Genomic DNA, 24,643 nt, shown 5'->3' with positions numbered 1-24,643 from the left:
ACCTAAACATACCCTTCCTCCTCCCCATCTATCTATCTATCTATCTTTCCTCTGCTGTTCCTCTTCATCATCGCCATTCTGTGTCAGACTACAACAACCAAACTAAACTACGATCATCATAGAGACCAGGGACAGAAGAATAGTTAGACAAGTAAATAATAGTAGTAGTAAAAAAGAGATATAAAACAAAAAAAGAGAAAAGAGAGAGAGAGAGGTATTATGGATCATACCAACAATACTTCAGCAGCTGCAAGTGCACCATCATGGGATGATAGCAACAATAACAACGGAACTGCTGATTTTCCTCCTTTGGGTGTAAGCATCATACATATATATATATATAGATCATATGATCACAATGATTATTAACAAATGTTTTGATTGTTTGATTGATTTACAATAATAATAGGGAATAGTTGGTATTAAACGTAATCCAAATAGAATTCAAAGAGGGGATCAACAACAACAACAACAAACACCACCTACCTTACCATCTGAAACAGAGATTGATCAACATACTCCTTCATACAATCTTCAAACTTATCATCCATATTATGAATCACAATCTCAAATTAGTATGTACTACACATCACATTTATTTGATTGATAGAAAGATAGAAAGATAGATGAATAATGTATGCTAATGTTATTATTATTATTATTTAGAAATTTTAACAAGAAAGAAAGAGAATGTTCAAAATGATACTGTAACTGTAAGTCTCTCAACTTGTATTATATTATTTATATTATTCAAAAGAGTTTGTTATTAACAAAGTACATTCATTGTCTGTTTGTGTTTGTAGCAAAAACAAACTAAAACACTTGAAGAGAAAAAGAAGGATTATGAAAAGCTAAGAGCTTTATTATTCAATGATGGTAAATCAACAGATGATGATACAAGTTCACCTTCATCTACAAAGTCATCGTCACCAGTATATAGTCCAAACAATAACAACATCAACACTACATCTCCACCAGTATCAAATACTAGTCCTGTGAACAGCAGACACAATCAAAAAGTATATTCACCTGGATCATTTAAACAATCAAGAGATAGAAATGGTAGTGGAAACAATAATAATAACAATAACAATAATAATAATAATAATAATGTTAGTGTTGGTGGTGCAAGTGGTAGCGACTCACCAACTTATCAACAAAATGGAAGACAACCATTAGGACCAGATGGATCAAGAGGATTTTCAAACCGAGGAGGTAGAGGAGGAAGAAGAGGTGGTGCTCCTCAATAAGAGAGGAGTATCAACCTCTTTTTTCTTCCCAAAGTATATCTATCATTTAATCTCCTAAAAAGTCCCTACCCCCCTTTTAAACAAAGGAATAATAATAATAATTGATCAAATTACCCTCTTGTAATTTGTTATATTCAATTATTGATTGTGGATCTCTATGCTACACTCAACTCTAGATTGGACACAATACTGTGTACAGTCTCAGTAGCAACAGAGTACACTCCGGTAAGGATTGGAAATAAGGTCTCGACGATTTATAACTTTTCTTCATTCAAGCATGCAAGTTGCATCAAATCAAATTGCCAAAAAAGAAGAAGATGAAGAACTTATCTTAAATATAACTTTTGCTCTCTTTTTTTTTTTGTAAAAGAAAGAGAGCTAGACAAAAGAAAAAGAGAGAGAAAGAGAGATTTTAAAAAAAGAATGGTAAACATATACTTGTTTTTAAAAAAGTGGTTTATATATATTAATTATATAAATAAATTATAAATATTATATATAATAAATTATTTATTATATATTTATTATTTTTGTTTCAAAAAATAGATAGATGGATGGATGGAAGGAAAGGAAATTAGGATTTAAATAATTATTTAATTATTTATTTTATTTTTTAAGAATCAAAATCAAATTGTGAACTTAACCAATCTAAACCTTCATATAAACCATCACCTTCTTCGGAAGTAGCTGAACAAGCTTGGACAAGCCATTGGACATGTTTTGGTAGATTGAAAAGAGATAGGGCAAGAGTGATCTCGAGGGTGGACATGGATGATGGCAAGTCTTGTTTGTTGGCATAGATGAGGACTTTAACACGGTTGTGGGGATCGGTTGTATTGTCTTTAAAGTTGGAGACGATCTTGGCGACGTTGCGGTCAGTCACCATACGCCACAACTCTTCACGCACTTTGCGTAGACGCTGACGATCGGCAGAGTCAATGATAAAGATGATGGCCTGCGTATCTTGCAGGTAGTGATGCCATACCGGCACAACAGCCTGTTCGTATCCAATATCCCAGCAGATAAAGTCACATGACTTGTACTCTACCACTTCGACATTGTATCCAGATGTATGCAAAGTGCGCACATTCTCACCACGTGCAAACTTGTACAACATGGTAGTCTTTCCAACACCGTCGAGTCCATACATCAAAGCCTTGTACTCTTTACGTGAAAAGATGGATGGTAGTCGCTTGATGGGACGTAATACCCATTTGATGAGTGGATTGGGAGAGGGTGGTGCAACAATCGAGTTTTTGCGTTTAAAGTATAGGTTGGCGTACATGGACCGCGAACCCCTATTGAGTTTGATCAATGTGGGTGTTTCAGACGCTGGCAATCTAAAGTCATTCTGTGCAAAGATTGTCCACAAAGCTTCGTTCATTCCAGTCTTAAAGCAAAAACGATTGACACGCAACAGACTACTAATATGTAGCGCGCCAACACTCAAAAAGATATAGTTGATCATCTCCATGGGGATCTCTAGAAAATTGATGGGTTCATGTGTTTCGCGATCGCCAATGATTCGGTCCTTGAACGCAGGGTTATTTAAATAACTATTGTTTTTGATTCTGTACTTGTGATGATGTTGTTTACGACGTCCAGATTTTGGTGAACTACTCTTTGACGTACTATTACTCGATACTATTTGTTCTCCATCTATACTATTTCCACTACTACTTGATACACTTGTAGTAGTAGTAAAAGTATTGTTGTTATTGTTGTTGTTATTTACAACTTGAGGTGATGGTATTAAATCTTCAATTGGGTATGATAAAATAGGTGAATTTGAATTGATATAATATGATGATGAAGAGTTTGATGTTGTTGGTGAAATATTATTTATATTATTACTACTATTATTTATATTATTACTATTATTTATATTTATATCTATATATTCATCATTTTGATGATTCGTTGTTGTTGATGTTGTCGTAGTTGTAGTTGTAGTTATATCATTATTATTATTATTATATACATTTAAATTATTTGAAAATGATTCTGTAAAGTCATTCATCTTTCTATTATACCTAGTATTTTGATTATTATTATTATTATGATTGTTCTTTGTTACTATATATTTTGGTGTACTAGCTCCGTCCAATTCTTCTTCATATATTATGTATTTTTGATTCGATCTGTTACTGTTATTACTGTTATTACTACTAAAGTTGTTATTGTTCGTTCCAATGATGATGTTTTCTTTTAAATGATGATGATTGTTGTTTTTGACAATTTGACAAGACGACGACGTTGCTGATGATTCACCTCCAATGACACTCTGTAAATTCTCTAAATAAATAAATATTTGCAGGGACTGTTAATAAATAAATAATATAACTTTATAATAACAAAATAGAATTCTGTTCTATGTTTCAATGGTCCAAACAAACCACTATGGCTGGTTTCCAGAGGTGTCACAAAATTTAAATTATTTACAACCAACCACCACTGCACCACTATTATTCCCCTCTTTCCACCAACATGTTAAAAGTCCAACGAACATCATAAATAATATATATAAAAGTACCCTCTTGTTTGTTTTTTGAAAAGTGTAGTAGAAACCAAATTTGGGTTGTTGTCAATGTCATCTTATTATCTTTTCTCTCTACCTTACCTTTGATTATTGAAATCATCTTTGATGATAATAATTCTATTTTCGATAATAGTCCTTGACTCCTTGTTTAGCCTGGTCGGAAATATTATTTGTAAAACGATGTCTGTTTGCGGTGGATGGTTTTTTTTTTAGTTTTCCGTTGTTGTTGTCCACTTCGTTTCTGCTGGATATTTATCTCTGCAATGTTCTCTCTCTCTCCTCTATACAGAACTATCTTTTTTGTAGTTGTTTTGATATTTTAAAATAAAAAAGGATGATTTTAAAAATAAAAAATGATAATTATAATTATGAATAATAATTAAACAAACAAAACAACATTATCTTCAAAGATTTCCATAAAATATATATAAATCAGCAACGTTTCTTTTCCACTATTATTTAGGAGGAGAAGGAGATAATGATAATGACCATCCTTCCCTTCATTCATTTATCTGTATCAAAAATAGTGGTGTGGTTGTTAAAAGATAACACACATCTATCGATAGATAGAATGAGTGGGTGTAGTAGTAGTACAAGACAATGAAAAATCATACCCCTCGTACATGTATGTATGAATGCATATCGATGATAGTATCGATATTTATGCAATGATTATGAATGATGATTGATGAATGATGATTGATAATTGATAATTGATCATGATGATGATGATGATGATGATGATGAGTGACAATGGGTATGTACCTTGACGGAATGTATGCCAATAATAATGTTACAACACTTGATTGATTGATTGATTGATTGATTGATACTGACTCTCTCTCTTTAGATATTACTGTATTGTCTGTGCTACAACGAATGAATGAATGAAAAGATTCAATGAGGTTGTTTAGACATCAGTGTCTATTCAGACCTCTGCATCGGTTGGCTCATGCCAATAATTTTTTTAATTTTTTATTTATTATTATTTTTTTTTAATATTTTTTTGGTGAACATCACAGGTATACGTATCATTAGAGACACTACTACTTTTCTTATTATAAATATTTATATAGATAGATATAGGATAGATAAAAAAAAAAAAAAACACATAAAAAAGAAATTTAAATTTCTTTTAATTTATTCACTATCAATATATAATGAAGAAGAACTTTCCCCCATTTGATTGATACAATATTGACTGGTTCCAAACAAAATGAGATAGATGTTAAACCAAAGTGGAATTCTTTTTATTTTGCCAACAAGAGGAAGTGTAGGCAGTTTGTTTTAATTTTTAAGTTCACCTTGGTCACCAACCGAAATTGAAAATTTCATTTAAGTTTAAGTTGCTTCTGATAGATACAGGCTTATTATATATTTATATATATATGTATTTTTAAAAGATAAACATTAAAAGAGTACTACTACTACTATTACTATTACTACTATACTTGTACAGTTAAAAAGATAGATAGATAGAAGAGATTTAGATATGGGTTCAATAACAATACTAGGTAAAAAGATAGATATAAGTTGGCCAGTTGTAAAGAGCAAGATTATATGGTTTCTTAAAGCATTGGTACCTCCGTTGATACGTCTTATAGTGACAGTAGCCATTATAGCAGTGGTTGCAATCATTAGTGTAATCAAATACAACAGTCCTCCCAACACCTATCTCAGTGTAGATCTATCGTTTAATTGGACCTTTGATCCTAGAACTCTTCGAACTCTTGACCCTAATTTCACATACAATGTTTTCATGGATACTCATTGTCATTCTGTTTATTCTGATGGTAAATATTATTATTAGAGTATAAAACATTTGAAACAAACTTATATATTCTTGTTCCCTTTTTGTTTTATTCTATAGGAATGTTTACACCTGAACAATTAATTGAATGGCATATTGCTAATGGATATAATGCAATGGTTGTAACTGATCATAATACAGTCGATGGATCTTTGGCTGCACAAAAACTAGCCAGAGAAAAGTATAACAATAGTATTAAAGTATTAACGGGTATGGAGTGGACCAATTGTAGATGTCATTTAAATTTTATTGGTATCAATGAGACTATTACACCCATCAAATTCCCAACAGACCAAGAGATTCAAGATGTCATCAATCAAGTTCATCAACTTGGTGGAATTGTAGTTTATAATCATAAACCTTGGAGTACTTGGGGTATGCAGAACAAATAGAATAGAATCGATTGTTATATTGGATATTAATTAATTATTTTTATTTATTTTTATTTATTTTTAGCTGGATTGGATTTACCAAGTTTGGATCAATTTGCAGAATGGGGAGTAGATTATTTCGATTGTGCAAATACAGTGTATTATGATTTCCAAACTTGGTTGTGGGCAAAATCAAGAGGTTTACCAGTGGTAGCAGCCAATGATTTTCATGGTACTGGTACTTCACTAGGTTGGACCATATTTAATATTCCCAATACGACATATGACGAGTCGGCACCAGTAACAGCCGACTATTTCACAGAGGAGCAGTTATTTGATGCGTTTAAGCAAAAGAATACTTCTCTTATTTTTAATCTTTTTGGATCGGGACACGACACCAATTTCGATCTCACACTCAACCCAAAATATGTAGATTATCAACCATGGATAGAGATTGGTGAATTTTTCCATGGATTTTATACTCTTGAAAGAGGAACCTACTCTTTTGTACAGGGTAATTGTGGGCCTGGAAACGTCGTCGTCGAAGAGGCCTATATAAAAACAACCGTCTGGTGGTTTGTAGTATTATTTATAAGTGGAGAATTGGCCAGAGCTCTCTTTGTATTCATCTATAAAAAGATTAGAGATTTTATAAGATCAAAACGAAAAAATCAAAAAGAAGAAGTAGGTGGACCAAATGAAAGATTCAAATCAGATATTTGGGATTCTGAATTTGGAATTGTCGGAACTCCTTTATTAAATTATAAATCTTAAAAAAAATAATATTTAATTAATTAATTAATAATAATAATAATAATCTTTTTTTTTTTTTTTTCTATTTCCATTTTTCAAAAAAAAATAGGTGGTTTTACAACCATTGCCAAGTGTATAAAATTATTTGTATTATTATATCTTTTTTTAAAAAAGAAAATAAAATGTATTATTATTATTTCCTCTTTTTATTATTACTGGTATTAATATTATTATTTTCAATTAAATCGTTACAATATTTAATAATTGAATTTCTATTTTCAATATTAAAATTTAACATTGCACCTTTTGAAAGTTCAAAATAATTTAGATTTGTTGGAATATGTTTTTTGAATTGGTTAATCCATTCAATTGTTCCCCATTTTGCAATTATTTTCCATGTAGTATCTGATTTGATCGATAGTGGCACCTCTAGTGATAGAGCAATTTCGATCATTTTAATATCCAAATTTTGAATCATAAAATCTAGATCAAAATGAAAATAGTTTTGTTTTGATGATGCTGGGAATCGTCCAAGTTGGTTGTCTTTGAAGTATTGATAGAGATGTAGTACCATTTCATAATCGCGACTGGCGATTGAAATATCTACAATATTTCTAAATCGGTTAAAAAAGACTGAACGTTGGTTCAAGAAACGAGCATCGTCAATTAGTAGGTAATATTGAACCAATTTGATGTTTTGTTGATGGTCTTGTCCAAGTACAGGTACAATACTATCATGGTGATAGTAATGTGCCATTTCAAGTGAATTGACCAAGTTTCTTTGATTTGTAAAACTTTGAATGTGAGAAAGAGCCAAATTGGATAGTGAATTGATTAATTTAAATTTACCATTCCACATTATTGAATCTAAAGAATTTGATGATGCTGTAAATGTAAAATATTGGTTTTGATTATTCTCTACCAAATATTCAATAACTTTCCAATTCATTTGAGAGACTAGATTGTCGAGGTTGATTTGACCATCCAAAGTAACAGACAACATTTGATCAAATGGATCATCATATTGATTGATCAAAGTCATGATAAACTCCAATACATTTATATCATTTGACTTTAGATTCATTTTAAATCGATCATCATCATTATTTGCTCTTGGATTTTTTAAAAGTTGTTTATATGATTGTTGAACCATTTCCAAACAACCATATTGACATATATATGAAAATCCACATCTTTCCAATAAATAATCAATCAAATTTAAATTATTAAATATTTCTAAAAAATTAAAAAAAAAAGAACAAATTAATAATTAAGATATATTATTGGTATTGAATTATATTAAATACCTAATTGATTGTGAATATTTAAATAATTGATTAAATCTTTTTCAAAAGTTCTATTATCTTTGGTTGGATGAATATCCAAATTTAATGATAAATAGAATTGATAATAAACTTGATAAATCCAAAGTACTTGATAAATAGTAGTTGTTGTAGTAGTTGTATTACTTCTGTCTCCCGAAAAGATTGGATTAATTATATTATTAATGTTGGTGGTTGAAAATTTAAATTGATCTTGATATTTGTTGATAATATGATTTAAAGCATCGAATTGTAAATGAATATCATGTTTTGTTCTATTTACCAATGGGTTACTGGTTTTCATGTAGATGGTTGTAAAATGTATGATATCAGTTTCGTAGATGGGAACAAGACAATCAATGTAATTGGTAATAAATCTGTTGGTGACTCCACTAAGCAGTTGTACTAGACGTGGTGTTGAAAGTCTTTTGACCAATTCACCAATCATGTCTCTAGTGTCTTGTCTAGTCTTTTCATCAACAATATCACCAAGTTGATCTAGAGATACTTTAATATCTTTACTCTCTTTTATATAATCGGATAACCAATCTCCAATATCATCAAGTATATGGAATAGTATATCTTTCCGACCATATTGTATACATGTTATAATAATCTCTTTTGTAAATCTTTCTCCCATTGATTGTATTTTATGAATAATTGTTTTTTGTTGTGATAATGATGATGAAGAGGATGATGTAGAAGAGGATGAAGAAGAGGATAAAGAAGAGGAAGGAGATTTACCAAATATATTTTCAAATATTCTAAATGGTTTCTTTTTTGTTGTATCTTGACTATTATTATTGATATTATTATGCTTATTAAATAAAGTTGTATTATTGATAAGATTATGAAATAAAGACCAAACTTGAATATTACCATGTTCAATAATCATAGATTGGAGGTAGTTGAATAGAGTCAAATGCTTGCCCACTCCACCGTGTCCCAAATGCTCTCTAAAACATTGAGGGTATGAATTGACAAGTAAATCAAATACTACAGGATCGTCAATGATTGCAGATGATATTACACAATAAGATGATATTTCATCATCATCGTGTGCTAGTGATTTCAAAAGATGATGATTTCGTCGTCGCAGGAGGAGGATATCTTTGAGTAGTGCAAAGTGACGATTTGTAATGACCCATTGCAAATCATGTTCCAAATGTTTGTATCTCTTGTTTGACACCATTCTAATGGTTCGTTGACGATGTGTATCATTTATCGTGACGATAACCAATTTCGATCGAGGTACATATGCACCTAAAAAGCAAACATCGTCACGAATCTCTGTCAATATCTTTTTCAATAGATAATGATTCTTGAATACTCTTGAAATAACATCATCATCATGATTATTATTATTATTATTATTTATATCAATTATTATTTGTGTTTGCATCCTTTGTACAAACAAAAAAAATGATTCTTTATTTATGTTTTTTTTGTGGGTTCTTGATCGCTTCACTCTGAATTAATTATCATTCATATACAACGTTTAATATCTAAATACAGCCAAGATAGTGCAGCGGACAAAATGGCAAAAGGGGCACTCGATTACCACCTTTTGGGTTGTACAAACATGGACTCCAACAAAACAAAGTCAGCCCTCCACTACCATCGTCAAATGACACACAACAAATAAGCCATGGCCGCATAGAGAGGGTCCAGACACTTTCAAATACTCCAAAACATGGTTATCTGTATGTATTGTTGTAGAATCTGTAGTCTAGGCCATATCGATTAGCGATCATAGATAGAAGATTCCCAGAGTACTATCCATCCAAGTAACCTAAATAACTAGGAAGGTATCAATGTATGATATCCAACCTTATATCATTCTTAATAAACAGAGTAGTTAGTACCAGGAGAACTAATTACCACAACACGACGTCATCACTCCGTCACGTGTTGTCCATAAATATGAGCCTAAACACTCATATTCGATAATTCATCCATCTCAGGGAAACAACACCACCCTTGTCGAGAGCGATCTTGTTGATGCTCGTACCTCTACTACCACTTGCGCTATCTACAATTGTGATGTTGTGATATTGAGATGTTGTAAGTATTTACAGAATCGAGATGGATGTTTTAAAATAATTACCACTTGTTTATTTAATATCTAGGTCTCTGATTTGTGTATCCGCTTGCATTAAATTTAGATCCCATTATTGGATGACATCTTGGTTTGGTGGTCGAGTAGGTAAAGTCTCAAGACACTCGTAGCAAGTAAGTTCAAACATGTAAAACAAAACAAGTAATAGGTGAATCAAGTGATCCAATCAGACCATCAGGACCTAACTAGCTACATCAGACGATGCAGAATAAGTATAATACTCAACTATAGCATTTTTAGATTTGTATTTATTACTATTGTTGGGTATTATACTTATTTTGTAAAAGTCTTGAGAGAGTACTGTAGTCAAACTATCGATAGCTAGGTAAGTACTAAACAAAAAAAGAAATATTATTGTCAAACTAAATGTCTCAATTGGAACAATATTAAATGATTGATTATATATTTAGATTAAAATAATACTACAGCAACCAATCATCCAAAAACGCCAATGATTCATTTCTCAATTTATTACTATACTTTTTTTTTGCTCAAGTCTCTAGTCAAACTATATCGCTACATGAAGTACCAAACCAAAACAAGGTTATTTATTTTGATTGAAATTATTTACTTTCATTATCGGTAAATTCCCAAAAAAAGAGATATTTATCGTCCGAGAGATAAAATCAGATATTAGGACTTGCATTTTTGGGGATGACCCGATGATGATCACGAATAGAATTGTAAGGTTGGCACGCACAAACCAAGATATTATTCTAAACACGTCGACAAATTTCAATTGATTTATTATTAATAATTTAATCGTCGAATACGGTGTATCTTGTATCTTTGAAAGATACACATCAATTACCATTCATTCATCCATTCAATTTATAATATTTGTTTAGATATTTATTATTTAAAGATGTATTACAACAAATCCATATTACTATTATTAATAGTTGCAATTAGTATTTCAGTATCATCAGTCAATGCTTGGTGTGATGGTTCCAATACCTTTTATACTACATCAAATGGATATAATTCTATTCAATGTAATGGTGTATTTACTTCACAGGATAGTGTTTGTTTCAAGGTATCATCTGATGAATCTGGTACACCAACAAGTTTTGGATTCTCGGCCATGCTCATAGACAACAACAATATGGACCTTTTCCTAAACAAGGATTACTATTTTACATTGATGCAAATCAATAATGCTGGTTCGGCCTATGGTTGTTGGTATCCATCTTGCAACTATTATTTGAATGGATCGGTCTCTCTTCTTGTAACTTATGACTCATCGGTTGTTGGAGAGACCCTTTTCCTTCAATATGATGGTACTGGTCCAATTGGTGGAGAAACTAATGTCAAAATGTCAAGACCTCTTTAATTAATAAAAGTTTAATGATTATTTTTGACCCTAACACAACTGGTAGAGATAAATGTCTTTTTTAAGATCCAAAAAATGTCAAACATTGTAATAGTGTTGAGAAGGCAGTTGAAGCAATAGGTGTGAACAAATGAGTATTACCTATGGTATAACTATATAGGTGAACACTTCAAGTCCGTTAATTTAATTAAAAGTAAACTATAATCGAGTGGAAAAAGAATCGGCCGATTCTGATGAGATGACGGAAACAATATCAAACAAAACTTCCACAAGATTGCGCTCTACCGGCTGAGTTAAGGAACATGATTAAATATACTCATAATTGTTTGAATTGCAAGTTGAAAATAACAAATATTAATAAACCAAAAATCGGTAAAAAAAGCATTTTTTTTTTTTTTTAAAGTAATTCTTTTCCTGTTCTCTCCTAGTAAAAAAAGCAAGGGCGGGTCGAGATCCGTGAAAAATTGGTTGAAAAAACAAAAGCCTTGTTAGCTCAGTCGGTAGAGCGCAAGACTCTTAATCTTGTGGTCGGGGGTTCGAGCCCCCCATAGGGCTATCTTTTGTTGTTTTTGACCCTGCTTTTTTTTTTTTTGCGATATTCTTGTTCTACACACCCGGGGCTATCTTTCTAACCAGGTTTCATTAATTTCCATTAAAACTAGACATGTAAAAATCATAAAATGGTTGGACATATGAAATTTTTTTTTCCAGTTTTTTTTTCCGATAAAAAAAACCGGTAGAGATTAAATCCCAAGTTTCCAATTTCCTTAGATCGTTTCTATTATATTCTTATTCTTTAGACAGTTCTCTATCATTCTATCAAAGTTTCATTAATTATCATTCAATCCTCATTGGAAAACCCCATGAAAAGGTCAAGATGTTGGTTTTTTTTTACTTTTTTTCTCAAGAATAGGGAAAAAATTATAAAATGATAATATTAATATTAAATATATTAAAGGTTTAGAGTCATATTAATATTAATAGATAAAGTTTTATTTATTAATTAATTAATTTTATGGATCAAGATCTTTTGATAATAAAGATTGATGTTCCACTTGTGAACCTTTAATAACTTTAATGATATTATTGACTGGAGCAGGTGGATCAAAACTGATTTTACTCTTTCTAAATGATTCGTGTGTAATGTCGTCGCCGCCGCGGTTATTGGCGACCATGCTAGTGTTGCTCGTGGCAATGTGTGGCTTTTTGTAGGTTTTTAGATGGAGCGATGACAAGACGACGCTGACGCTGGAAAATGCCATGGCGAGACCGGCAATCATGGGAGGAATAGAAATGCCGGCGGGGATGAGTACACCGGCGGCCAAAGGAATACCCATGACATTGTAGAGGGTAGCCCATAGATAGTTTAGTCGGATACGGTTAAAAGTGGTTTTAGAGAGCGAGATGGCAGTGATGACATCACGCAAGTCGCTCTTGACGAGGACAATATCGGCTGCTTCGATGGCAATATCAGTGCCTGCGCCAATAGCAATACCCACGTCTGCCTCGGCAAGAGCAGGCGAATCGTTGATACCGTCGCCAACCATGGCTACAATATGACCCTGCTTTTTAAGTTCAATGACCTTTTTCGATTTGTTGGAGGGGAGTACCTCTGCAAATACCTGTGAGATACCGACTTGGGCGGCAATGGCATTGGCAGTGCGTTGGTTGTCACCCGTGACCATCCAGGGAAAGATACCCATCTTTTTGAGTGCAGAGATGGTTGGACGTGCCTCTGGTTTGAGTTGATCGGAAATGGCAATGTAACCAGAGATGTATTGGTTGAGTGATACGAGGACGACTGTATTACCTTCACTTTCTAGTCGTCTGATGGTTTCTTCTACATCTTTGGCAGCAGCACTATCGATGACACTCTTGGAGATGGTAATGTCATTTTCGGCAAGCCATTTGGGACTGCCAATCATGACTGATACACCTTGGATGGTTGCGCGGATACCCGAGCCCGTCACACTCTCAAAGTCCTCTGGCACCGTTGTCTGGGTAACCTCACATACATGAAAAGCATAATTGACAATGGCACCAGCCAGAGGATGCTCTGATGCAGCTTCAGCCGATGCGACCAATTCAAAGTATGTCTTTTTGTCAAATTTTTTGTGAGTGTGTTGGTTGGGTATCATATGTGCTTCGCTGACGATTGGTTTGCCTGTTGTAAGTGTACCAGTCTTGTCGAAAATGACTGCGGATATTTTGTGGGCAGTCTCCAAGTGACTGCCACCCTTGATGAGGATACCATTCTGTGCGCCAATACCCGTGCCAACCATGACGGCCGTGGGTGTGGCCAGACCCAATGCACAGGGACACGCAATGACAATGACCGAGATGGCGTTTCTCAGAGCAAACTGAAACGTCGTTGAATCGGCCGCCTTGATGTATGCCTCGGCTGCGCCAGTTGCACCGGCAATCAGCCACACGAAAAATGTGAGCAAACCAATTGTAATGACACACGGCACAAAGATACCGCTGACTCTATCAGCCAGCGACTGGATGGGTGCACGCTCGGTCTGTGCACGCTCAACCAATCGGATAATCTGTGCGAGCGATGTATCACCACCGACACGTGTCGCGCAAATATGCAATACACCCTTTTGGTTGATGGTGCCGCCAATCACCTTATCACCCTTTTTCTTGGTGACTGGCATGGACTCGCCCGTAATGATAGCTTCGTCAATCGAGCTGTTGCCGCTGACGACCACACCATCCGTTGGCACCTTGCTGCCCGGCACCACCTTGAGCGTGTCGCCACGCTGCACCAGCGAAATGTCAATCTCATTCTCGGCGACGACATTACCCTCGCTGTCCAGCTCCAACAACACTGCCTTGGTCGCCTGCAGCGACATGAGCTTCTTGATCGCCTCGCTTGTCTTGCCCTTGGCAATGACCTCCAAGTATTTGCCCAAAAGAATAAATGTAATGAGTGACGCACTCGTGTCGAAAAATGTCTTCATTTGCATTGGCTTGTCCTCCTGACCCAGCACACTGTCGGCCGTCATGTCGACCAACAACACAAAAACACTGTAAAAATAGGCGCAGCTTGTGCCCAACGCCACCAACACATCCATGTTTGCGCCACCATGTTTAATCGACTTCCATCCATTCACATAGAAACGTCTACCAACTCCAAATTGAACCGGTGTCGTAAACAAAAACATTATAAAATCGGCTATACTTATACCATTTACAACTTGTGATGTAAATAAAAAATGACAAACTATAAAAAGTAAGAAAAGATATTAATATTTGTATTTATAATCTATCCAATAATATATGTTGCTACATTACATTTAACTTTATATAAAACCATTCCTAATAAAAAAACTGGGATTGTAAACCCAATACTATAATATAAACTCTTTTTCAATCTTTCAATCTCTTCTTTCTGTACATTTTTACCATTATCTTGACCGAATTTATCTGTTGGTAAATGGGCTGTAAATCCAACCTAAAGAAAAAATAATAAAAAAAGTAAGTTAGAGTTTGTTTGTTTGTTTGAAGAATTGCAAATACTATTTGTTTTTTTTCACTCCAACATACATCTTCAATTTCTTTAATAATATCTCTTGGACCTGTAATATCAGGGTCATAAACAACTCTGGCAGATTCAAGTGCTAGATTCACTTTAATGTCTTCTATACCTTTTAAACCACCTATTACACTTTCAATGATACCGACACAACTCGAACATGTCATACCTCCAATATCCAACATTAAAGTATTATGTTCAGCTTGTTTAATATGTTGTGCTGTAAATCCAACTGTTGTTATCAATTCTATAATATCATTTTCCTAAATAAACAAAACAAAATAAAATAAATAAATGAATGATTTAATATTATGAACCAAACTTTTGGATATATTTTGTATATATTTGACACATACATTTAATTTTGAAGTATCATATTTAACTTCAGCGGTTTCTTGTAGTAGAGCAACTTGAATAGATTCGATACCTTCACTACTGCCAACAAAGTTTTCAATGATACCGACACAACTCGAACAAGTCATACCTTGTATACTAAAGACTGCCTTTTTGACACCTCCTTTACCACCACCATGAAGGTCGTCATCTGCTCCGTTTATCGTTAATCGGTGATCAGGTGACGATGATGTGGAAGTGTCATTTATAACTTCTAATTTAATATATGACATAATGTATGTATTTTGGTTTAGATCTCTCTTCTCTCTTTCTCTAGTTTCTAAAACATGAAATGAATGATTAGAATCAAACCTTTGGAATACTATTAGGAATTAAAAGGAATAGTTAGTTGTTGTTGTTATTGTCGTATGATGTTTGATGATGATAATAATAATGGTAGTAGAATATATTCTAGGTAGGTTTGCTTGGTTGTTGATGTTGTTGTTTGGTTTGTGGTGGTCTGTTGCTGCAGATGAAGATTAAAAAGTGGCTTGCCAATTTAAATGAAATTGGACTGAATGACTGACGTAGTGTAGTGAGTGACGGTGAATTGAATAGTTGACCTGTTGTTGTTGTTGTTGATGTTGTTTGAGGATGTATAGATATATATCTAGTTTGTATCAAAAAGAGTGAGTTGTGTACAGATGAAGAGGAGGTGATAAAGATCCAAGCAAGCAACAAGTTGAAATAGGTTGTTTTAGCTCTTTGAATTATCGTAAAAGAGGAGGACGATGGATTGTTAATGATGATTGAAAATTGTAGGAGGAAGAGGATTAATCTTGTTGTGTGAACGTAACAACAATAACAACAACAACTTTGCTGCAAAACCACACCCAAAGTAGGTGGATGATCACAACGTCGCTCTCTCTGTTTTCAACCACCATTCATCACTCACTCGCACACAACTCACATTAATCCTACTATTTCTCATATGACTCTTCTCTTGAGGAGGTTGAAGCTTCAACCCACACATAAATCGATTTATGAGATATTCTTTAAAGTGTACGTATGTTGTATAATCTGTCTATATGTCTGTATGTCTCTTACCTTTAAATAAATTTGGTTGTTTGTGTAGATGGATGGATGGATGGGTTTATATGATAATGTTACAATGATAATAATAAATAAATAAATATAAAACTAACTACTCTGGTCCTCTGTTTCTGTCTCTGTCTCTATCTCTATAGAAACTCTCTCACTACTACTACACTACTACTCTACTAAATAAAGATGATAGGGTACGGTGTGTATGATTCTAGTTCTTCTTCTTGTTCTATTGTTGTTGTTGTTGTTGTTTGCGGTTCAACTTCCTCTTCTTAATATTCTTTCAACTACAAAAAAAACACATACTCGAGATTTATTCCAATGCACACAGGCCATTAGGTGCCGATTTTTTATGATAAAACTGAATGTAATGAAATTTGCCAGATCTGGCCGAAACGCCTTTACTCCTCTGGGCCACAGGCAGAGCCAACCAACTTCTTTTTGGCATTGACGTAAACACCACATCAAATATATCTTGTTGTGTGTAAGGTTGTTGTGTTGTGATGGAAAAAATCGAGATCCTCCAGATAAGATGGTTGGTACACTCGCTCACTCACTCACGAAATACTCAATAAAATTTAATGATCTACCAGTATTAATACTCAAACAGCACAACACAACAAATCGATAGTGAATCTATTCGTGGATTGATTGTAATATATTTAAAGTATTATTATTATTATTATTATTATTACTGTCCACCCACACATTGACAACACATACACACAATTAAAAATTCACAGGAGATCTCCTGTGCTATTTTAGTTAGGTTTTTTGCTCTACTGTTCAATTTTTGAATTGAATTTGTTTAAATTTATTTATTTATAAGTTACAAAGAATTTTATAAAATCTAATTAGATTAAAGTTATTGTATCGCTCTAACTTTATTGATCAGTGTTTAAACTTTAATAAATTAAATTTAATTGAATTTCTTCCTTCCTTTATTCATTTAATTGTTTGGCAGTCCTTGTCATAATTAATTATATTTAGTACTTTTAAAAAAAATATAGGATGATAATTTCTAAAATCTTCCAACCACCAAAATTAAAGTTATTGGGAGTAATCCTAATTTTCATATTATACTCTATTACATTCACAGTAATGGCAAATTTTAATTATAATGAAGCCTATTTTGAAATGACAGATGAATCTGGATTAATGTTTACTATTAAACTTGAATCCAGTGATACTATAAGAGAAGCTAGATCAATTCTAACTGGAAAAGAAAAGAAACGTGTTCATGTTATGGTATGTCAATATAAAAGATAATTCGAATGATAAATATATTTATTTATTTTTATTAATTATTTTCTATTTAAGGGTAAAATATTAATCAACAAGGTTGAATATAATACAAAATATTCATTCCATTATCATCCTGTAAGTAATACAATTAATATTCTTTATAATTTATTTATTTATTTACTTTTTTCCATCCTTCATAGGAAACGATTCAATTTTTTGAACATACAATTGAAGATTGTGATGCTACTATTGATTGTGTTGAAAGACATTATAAAGTAACTGGAACATCATCATTATTACCAAATCATTTTTGGTGTAAGTACTTTCAGAAATTAACTTTAAAAGCAATTGACAGTATCATTGCAGAATCAATGGACTAATTTATTTTGTTTATTGTTTGATATTTAAGGTCCATGGAGTTCAAAACTTGTAAGAGAAGTAACCTATCAAGAATTAGATTCAAGGTATCTTTCACCTCATTCTCATTAATATAAATGTTTAAAGGAATAAAAACATAGTATAGTTTTAGTTGGTTACAACAAAGTTGATCAAAAAATCCAAATTAATTGAAAAAGGAAGGTTTTTAGCTTGGAGTGTATGAATGTCGTTTTCCATCGACACGTCAAACCACCCAGCCAACTGAATTGTCATTAAATAATAATAATAATTTTAATAAAAAATCAAACAAACACAACACTCTCACTCCTGATGTCTAGTGTCTTTGTAAACAAAGATAATAAATAGATAGAAGATAATAAATAACAAAGAAAGAGGAAGAAAGAAAGAGAGAGAGACATTGTTTAAAACACAAATAATCATCATCATCATCATCCATCAACCAATCCATTCATCATTGACTCATTCCCTTTATATTAATTTATATTATATGTTTTTAATATTTGATGTATGAATTAATCAATAATAATAATAGTCATAGTAGTAGTAGTAGTAATAATCAACAACAACAACAACAACAACATAATCATAATACACCTTTACCTCCTATTCCAACAACAAAAACACATAAAGTAGAAGCAACGGTAGCAATGGATACAACCAACCCAAGTATAAATAATGACTATATAGCACAAGAAAAGAATATTGATCATTTAATATTGTTGGTACACGGTATTGGTAAACATGAAGAGAATTGGAGAAGCAAGATTGCAAAGGTCAATACGTTGTTTGAGAGTGTGTGCAAGGCAACGTTTATCGAAAAGAATATCAAGTTTGTTGGCGTTGAATGGCACTCTGCACTACACCTCAAGACAGATGCACTCATCCAAAAGGTGACTCCCCCATCCATCCCAGTTGTGCATGCACTCATCAATCACACACTACTCGATATATTGTTTTGGACATCACCTACCTACTCGCAGACCATCTACACCGAGGTGGGCGATCAACTCAACGCAGTCTACCAAAACTTTATCAAAGAGCACCCAACGTTTACTGGCAAGGTACATGTACTTGCTCATTCGCTTGGTAGTATGATCACATATGATATTCTCTGTCACCAACCATTTGATCAAAAGGAACACGACCAATACATCATGAAACAGTCACCTCGTAAATCAACATCAAGATCACCTCAATCGACTAGTGGCAATACCACCCCAACCATGAGAAAAAACAATTCATCTCTTTCATTGGAAGATGAAGAAAAGCGTTCAAATGCATATACAAATGCAGACCAACATAGTAATCATGGAGATGATTTAGATTACTTTAACTATTTACAAGACCAAATTCCAATTGGAAATGTTGAACAATGGAGAAAAGAAATGTTATTAGATGAAATTACTGATGATCCAGAAAATCAAAATACAAATACGAATAATAATAATAATAATCAAAAGATTGAATCAAATTTTAATAATGATCCAAATTTTAATATGAAATCTGGAGAATCTATATTGACAACAAGTCTAAGTGGTAGTGAAGCATTTGGAGATTCATTATTGCCTCATTTAATTATTCCTAAATTGGATTTCCAAGTTCACAATTTATTCTGTATTGGGTCACCCATTGGTCTATTATATACGATCAGAGGTCATACCCACCTTTCCATTCCAAAATGTATAAATCTATTTAATATTTTAGATCCATCTGATCCTGTTGTATGTATAACCCAAACCAAACAAACAAATATGAATCAATTTATTAAACCAACATTATTTTTTTTGTTTGATTTTAGGCATATTTAATTGAACCTTTAATTGATGAAGGGTTTGCAACTTTGGGTGAATCTTTGGTACCACATATGGTACCATTAAAGAAACCTCATCACCATCATCATCATCACCATAATCATCATAATCATCATCATAATAATCATAGTAATAATAATAATAATAATAATACAAAACCAACAATTACTGATAATCTTAGTTCAAAATTTAGTAAATTGACAACAAAATTACACAGTAAATTACGTGGTAATGGTACAACTACAACTACAACTACAACCACTACAAATGTAGCACATCAATTGACAGGCAGTTCACACAAGGGTAATAATTCAGAGGAATTTGAATTAAAATCATATTCCTCTTCTTCAACCTCTACTATATCCACATCTACATCTAATAATAATAATAATCAAACAAATCCATCACCAACTTTATCATTGACTTCTACGACCAGTACTACCAATTCTTCATCAGATGAAGGTGAATGTAGTTTTTCTGATCAAACATCAATAGCAACAATTGCAACAGATGAATATAATGTCAATAATAATAATAATAATAATAATGTACCAACTATAAATGTAACATCGGCAGAATCATCACCAGAAATTGGACCAACAGAAGCTGGAAATGAAAAGAAACAGAAAACTAAAAAAGATAGTAAAGAAACTACCACCTCTACCACCTCCACCAAAGATGGAAAGTTTTTTGGAGGACATCGATTTGATTATAAATTACAACCATCTGGATTCTTAAACTCAACCACGATATCGGAATATAGTAATGTCATTACCGGTCATAAAAGTTATTGGTCAAGTAAAGATGTAATGTATTTCATTGCCGAAAATTTATAATCCAAACCCAAATAAACTTGATAATGTTCTTTATTTCTTTTTTCCAAAAGATTTACCTTTTTCTTTTTTACTACTACTTTTCTTCTTCTTATCATTGTTGTCATCGTTGATTGATTTCATATTTTCAATTCCAGTTGGACATAGGTGATTAACTTTACAGTTTTGACATTTTGGTCTAAGTGGTGTACAGGTGGTTTGACCAAATCCAACTAGTAATTTGTTGATACCATCCCATCGTTCAAATGGTAGCCATTCCTTTAGGGCAATTTCTGTTTTATCGGGTGTTTCAGTATGAACCCAACCAAGTCTATTGGCAATGCGATGCATGTGAACGTCGATAGCTATACCTTCAGTTCGACCCCATGCCACTTGGACAATAAGATTTGTCATCTTTTGACCGATACCAGGCAACTCTAACAACTCTTTAAAGTTTGGTGGAATATCACCTTTGTATTTATCACGCATAATGATACAAATTCGTTTGAGGTAGTCTGCCTTTCTCTTGTAAAAGCTAACTGGATATATTAACTTTTCTAGTGTATCTGTATCACTTGCCAATACATTCTCGATTGTCAATCCATGTTTACGCAGTCTATTCATACATGCATAGGTTTGTTCATCTCTAGTCTGCGAAGACAACATGCATCCAACCAATGTGTGAAATCTCGATACCTTGGGATCCAACTTATCATCATTGAATGAATCACAACCCAAATTATCGACTGGTGCTGGTAATGCCAATCTCATTTGATGTATTAAATCCCATGTCTCTTCCCATTTCTCTTTTGCCAATGATACCTTTTCATCCATTGTTGATTCAATATCAACATTGTCAAGTAGTAATTTTTGTTTCTTTGTTGATTTTGATTTTGATTTTGATTTTGATTTCTTTTGTACTTTTGCTTCTTGTTCAGATTCTGATTCTGATCCTTGAAAATAATCTTCTTCCTCCTCCTCTTCTTCGTCTTCTTCTTCCTCTAATTCTTCTTCCTTTTTACTTGTTGTTGATGTAGTTGAAGTCGTTGAAGTAGTTGAAAAAAATCTACTCTTTACACCATCTCTTTTTGGTCGATCGAGTATAAATGATCTGAATTGATCTGGTGATTGTTGTTTTGGTTGAAGTTGTTGTGATGGTTGCTTATCATTATCATATTCAACAGATATATGATTAGTGGCAGTAGTACTAGTAGTAGTATTTGTTGTTGAATCTTCAACTTGGCCACCATTACTCTTTCTCTTTGTTGCCATTTTATAAATATGATTAAACTTTAAAAGATTTGAAGATGATGATGATGAAGATGAATATGATCTTATGATTTTTGTCGTTTGAATGCGAAAGGTATTGATGTTAAACATCCAATCTTCTTGTCTTGGTTGTATGTGTTTAATTATGCGACCAACTAGTTAAAGTTTAGGTAGTACATAAATTTGTATTAAATAATTGTTGTTGAATGACGCGGCGGATAATGATCATTGACCAATAATTCCAGGAAATGAATATTTGTAACTCTTCTTTCTTTAGCTTCGACGCTTGCAGAAACTAAAAAATTGAAGCAATTTAGAGAGATGAAGTGAAGGTGGGTTGGCTCTTCAAAAAAATAATTTAAAAAAAAATCAGTTTTTTTTTTTTGCAGAGAAGAGTTGCTGCTCTCTTCTTCATCTCAGCTGACCCCAGTTGACTTGTTTAATTAAATTACTTGTACATATATAATTATTATTTTATTGTTATTGTTTCCTTTTATAAATCATTTGATATTTAAAACTATACTTACGGGGAAATAACAAAAACAAACTAACATGGTAAGATAGAGATAAGATGTGTGATCATATGAGGATGGTGATGCTAACAGTTGTTTTTTTTTTTCCTATATTTGTAGGATCATAAAGATGATAGATATTCACCAACGAGAGGTGTAGGAGGCATGGGATCGGGTAGAACAATGTCAAACTATAGCAGCACTGGAACTAGTGCTGGATACGATCCAAGTGCTTCGCTGCCAACTTCGTCGTATGGATATGGTACGGGAGGAGGCAGTGGTTACGGTACTGGTGGTTACGGAGACAGCAGCTCATCGTATGGATACGGTACGGGAAGCAGCAGCGGTGGTAGCTACGGTGGCAGCGGATATGCAGGTGGAAGCGGCGGATACGGCGGCAGCGGAAGCACGGGATACACCAGCAGCGGCAGCGGATACGGCGGCAGCGGTGGAGGATACGGTGGCAGCAGCGGATACAGCAGCGGCGGCTACGGTGGCAGCAGTGGCGGCTATGGTGGCGGCAGCGGTGGCTATGGTGGTGGTAGCGGAGGCTATGGAGGAGGTAGCGGATACGGTGGCGGTGGCGGCGGTGGAGGCTACGACCGTCATTCAAGATACCCATCATCAGGTGGCGGCAGATATAGCAGCGGCGGCAGCAGCAGCGGCGGCGGCGGTTACCGCGACAGCAGAGACGGTGGAGGTTACCGTGGTGGCAGCAGCGGTGGTTACGGTGACAGAGACTATCGCGGTGGTAGCAGCAGCTACCGTGGTGGTAGTCGTGGTGGTTTTGGTGGTGGATACCGTGGAGGTGACTCTCGTTATGGTGGTCCATATTCCCGTCCAAGAAGAGAAGTGTAAGGAAAATTATAATGATAATGCTGTGATAACAATGATGATTACTTACTAATCAACCTATTTGTTTGATTTACTTTTTAGACATGTTATGAATCAAGAGGAAAAGGAAAAGAGCAAATGTTTATTTGTTGGTAATTTGCCATACCACTATCAAGAAAGCCATCTTAGAGATTTATTCATCAAGTTTGGCACGATTGCAACTTTAAATATTGGATTTGATAAGCGTACTGGACACAACAGAGGTTTTGCTTTTATTGAATTTGAAAACAAGGCCGATGCCGACGAAGCCTATAAAACGTAAGTACCTTACCCTTTTTTTTTTTTTGTTGTTCATTCTTGTTTTATATATTCGATGCGATCTATTTTTAAAATATTCATCCCCGATCATTCCAATTTTCGATTTCGATACACACCCTTCTCAACTCTCATTTAGATACTCAACAACCGATGTAGACGGTAGAAAATTAAGATTAGACTGGGACGTTGGATTGAACAAAAAACAAGATCTTAAAGGTTTGTCAAAACCACCTGATTCGATAAACACCACATCATCGACTGCTAGCGACGCATTACCAACTAGTGACCAACCCCAACTTTAAAGACGACTACGACGACAACGACTATGACGACTATGACGACGCGACAAAGACAAAATGACAATACCCATACCATACGACAGAAGACGACTACGACGACGATCAAAGACGACATACTACGACGACAAACGAAGAAGCGAAAACATGTAGAAACAAAAAAGATAGAAGAAGAAGAAGAAAAAGAAGGAGATAGATATAAATTTAATATATAATTTACTTTTTTTTTGATTGTGGAAAAAGATTGATAATGATGAAAGCGAAAGCGATTTATTTAAAAAAGAAATGTACAGATAATCTATCTTTTGAATTTAGTGATAAATATTTATAGTGGTTGGATGAAAATATTTGGAGATATTCTTAATTGATTAAAAATAGAAAATATCTATGGGATCTCGTGTGATTCTTTTTTTGGCTTTTGAATCTCGAGATCATCTATCTCTATCTACGCAATTTCGTTTGTTTTAGCATCATGTATAACAGGTATACTAGTTGACTTTTATTATTATGATTCAATAAATTTATTCAATCACCTCTCTTATTGTCTATGTTTCATCTCTTTGATAAGTTGACCCATTTCTTTTATTTGATCAACCCCTTTTTTTTGAAAGTTTACTACATCTTTTTTAACCCGTTGCTTATCAATCATCCATAACAGTTATGCTGTTATAG

The 24,643-nt window shown here is 33.6% G+C and overlaps 9 protein-coding genes and 1 non-coding gene across 10 annotated transcripts; 6 read left to right on the top strand and 4 right to left on the bottom strand.

The window, feature by feature from the left end:
• Positions 1-219: 219 nt before the first annotated feature.
• DFA_09656 (uncharacterized protein) lies at positions 220-1,250 on the top strand (the record flags this gene model as incomplete). The annotated part of the gene is made up of 4 exons (XM_004352257.1): positions 220-315; positions 410-575; positions 667-713; positions 804-1,250. 4 exons carry the CDS (start codon positions 220-222, stop codon positions 1,248-1,250), a joined length of 756 nt encoding a protein of 251 aa, XP_004352309.1.
• Positions 1,251-1,863: 613 nt separating this feature from the next.
• On the bottom strand, positions 1,864-3,844 carry DFA_09655 (ARF/SAR superfamily protein; the record flags this gene model as incomplete). Its single annotated transcript, XM_004352256.1, has 2 exons — positions 1,864-3,545; positions 3,784-3,844. 2 exons carry the CDS (start codon positions 3,842-3,844, stop codon positions 1,864-1,866), a joined length of 1,743 nt encoding a protein of 580 aa, XP_004352308.1.
• Positions 3,845-5,281: 1,437 nt separating this feature from the next.
• On the top strand, positions 5,282-6,744 carry DFA_09654 (uncharacterized protein; the record flags this gene model as incomplete). Its single annotated transcript, XM_004352255.1, has 3 exons — positions 5,282-5,582; positions 5,660-5,974; positions 6,056-6,744. 3 exons carry the CDS (start codon positions 5,282-5,284, stop codon positions 6,742-6,744), a joined length of 1,305 nt encoding a protein of 434 aa, XP_004352307.1.
• Positions 6,745-6,916: 172 nt separating this feature from the next.
• On the bottom strand, positions 6,917-9,447 carry DFA_09653 (uncharacterized protein; the record flags this gene model as incomplete). The annotated part of the gene is made up of 2 exons (XM_004352254.1): positions 6,917-7,959; positions 8,031-9,447. The coding sequence occupies 2 exons, from the start codon at positions 9,445-9,447 to the stop codon at positions 6,917-6,919; spliced, it is 2,460 nt and encodes an 819-aa protein (XP_004352306.1).
• A 135-nt stretch (positions 9,448-9,582) lies between these two features.
• On the top strand, positions 9,583-11,497 carry DFA_09652 (uncharacterized protein; the record flags this gene model as incomplete). The annotated part of the gene is made up of 4 exons (XM_004352253.1): positions 9,583-9,585; positions 10,010-10,113; positions 10,175-10,251; positions 11,067-11,497. 4 exons carry the CDS (start codon positions 9,583-9,585, stop codon positions 11,495-11,497), a joined length of 615 nt encoding a protein of 204 aa, XP_004352305.1.
• Positions 11,498-11,979: 482 nt separating this feature from the next.
• On the top strand, positions 11,980-12,052 carry DFA_09651. The gene has a single exon. It is a non-coding gene; the product is annotated as a tRNA-Lys (tRNA).
• Positions 12,053-12,510: 458 nt separating this feature from the next.
• Positions 12,511-16,362, bottom strand: atp7a (P-type ATPase; the record flags this gene model as incomplete). Its single annotated transcript, XM_004352252.1, has 5 exons — positions 12,511-14,726; positions 14,798-14,957; positions 15,050-15,301; positions 15,395-15,711; positions 16,353-16,362. The coding sequence occupies 5 exons, from the start codon at positions 16,360-16,362 to the stop codon at positions 12,511-12,513; spliced, it is 2,955 nt and encodes a 984-aa protein (XP_004352304.1).
• A 299-nt stretch (positions 16,363-16,661) lies between these two features.
• On the top strand, positions 16,662-20,740 carry DFA_09649 (DDHD domain-containing protein; the record flags this gene model as incomplete). Its single annotated transcript, XM_004352251.1, has 8 exons — positions 16,662-16,678; positions 17,486-17,723; positions 17,796-17,855; positions 17,921-18,035; positions 18,130-18,184; positions 18,652-19,840; positions 19,918-20,692; positions 20,730-20,740. 8 exons carry the CDS (start codon positions 16,662-16,664, stop codon positions 20,738-20,740), a joined length of 2,460 nt encoding a protein of 819 aa, XP_004352303.1.
• A 56-nt stretch (positions 20,741-20,796) lies between these two features.
• On the bottom strand, positions 20,797-22,014 carry apnB (putative endonuclease III; the record flags this gene model as incomplete). The annotated part of the gene is made up of 1 exon (XM_004352250.1): positions 20,797-22,014. One exon carries the CDS (start codon positions 22,012-22,014, stop codon positions 20,797-20,799), a length of 1,218 nt encoding a protein of 405 aa, XP_004352302.1.
• Positions 22,015-22,563: 549 nt separating this feature from the next.
• On the top strand, positions 22,564-23,977 carry DFA_09647 (RNA-binding region RNP-1 domain-containing protein; the record flags this gene model as incomplete). Its single annotated transcript, XM_004352249.1, has 4 exons — positions 22,564-22,566; positions 22,644-23,377; positions 23,460-23,675; positions 23,812-23,977. 4 exons carry the CDS (start codon positions 22,564-22,566, stop codon positions 23,975-23,977), a joined length of 1,119 nt encoding a protein of 372 aa, XP_004352301.1.
• Between the last annotated feature and the right edge of the window lie 666 nt (positions 23,978-24,643).

The sequence above is a fragment of the Cavenderia fasciculata genome (genome assembly GCF_000203815.1).
Source record: "Cavenderia fasciculata unplaced genomic scaffold Scf_EU5ZYIE01EUG8B-5, whole genome shotgun sequence".
In the NCBI taxonomy this organism is placed as follows: domain Eukaryota; phylum Evosea; class Eumycetozoa; order Acytosteliales; family Cavenderiaceae; genus Cavenderia; species Cavenderia fasciculata.
Note: the sequence above shows the minus strand (reverse complement) of the source record. Positions and strands in the feature narration are given on the sequence as shown.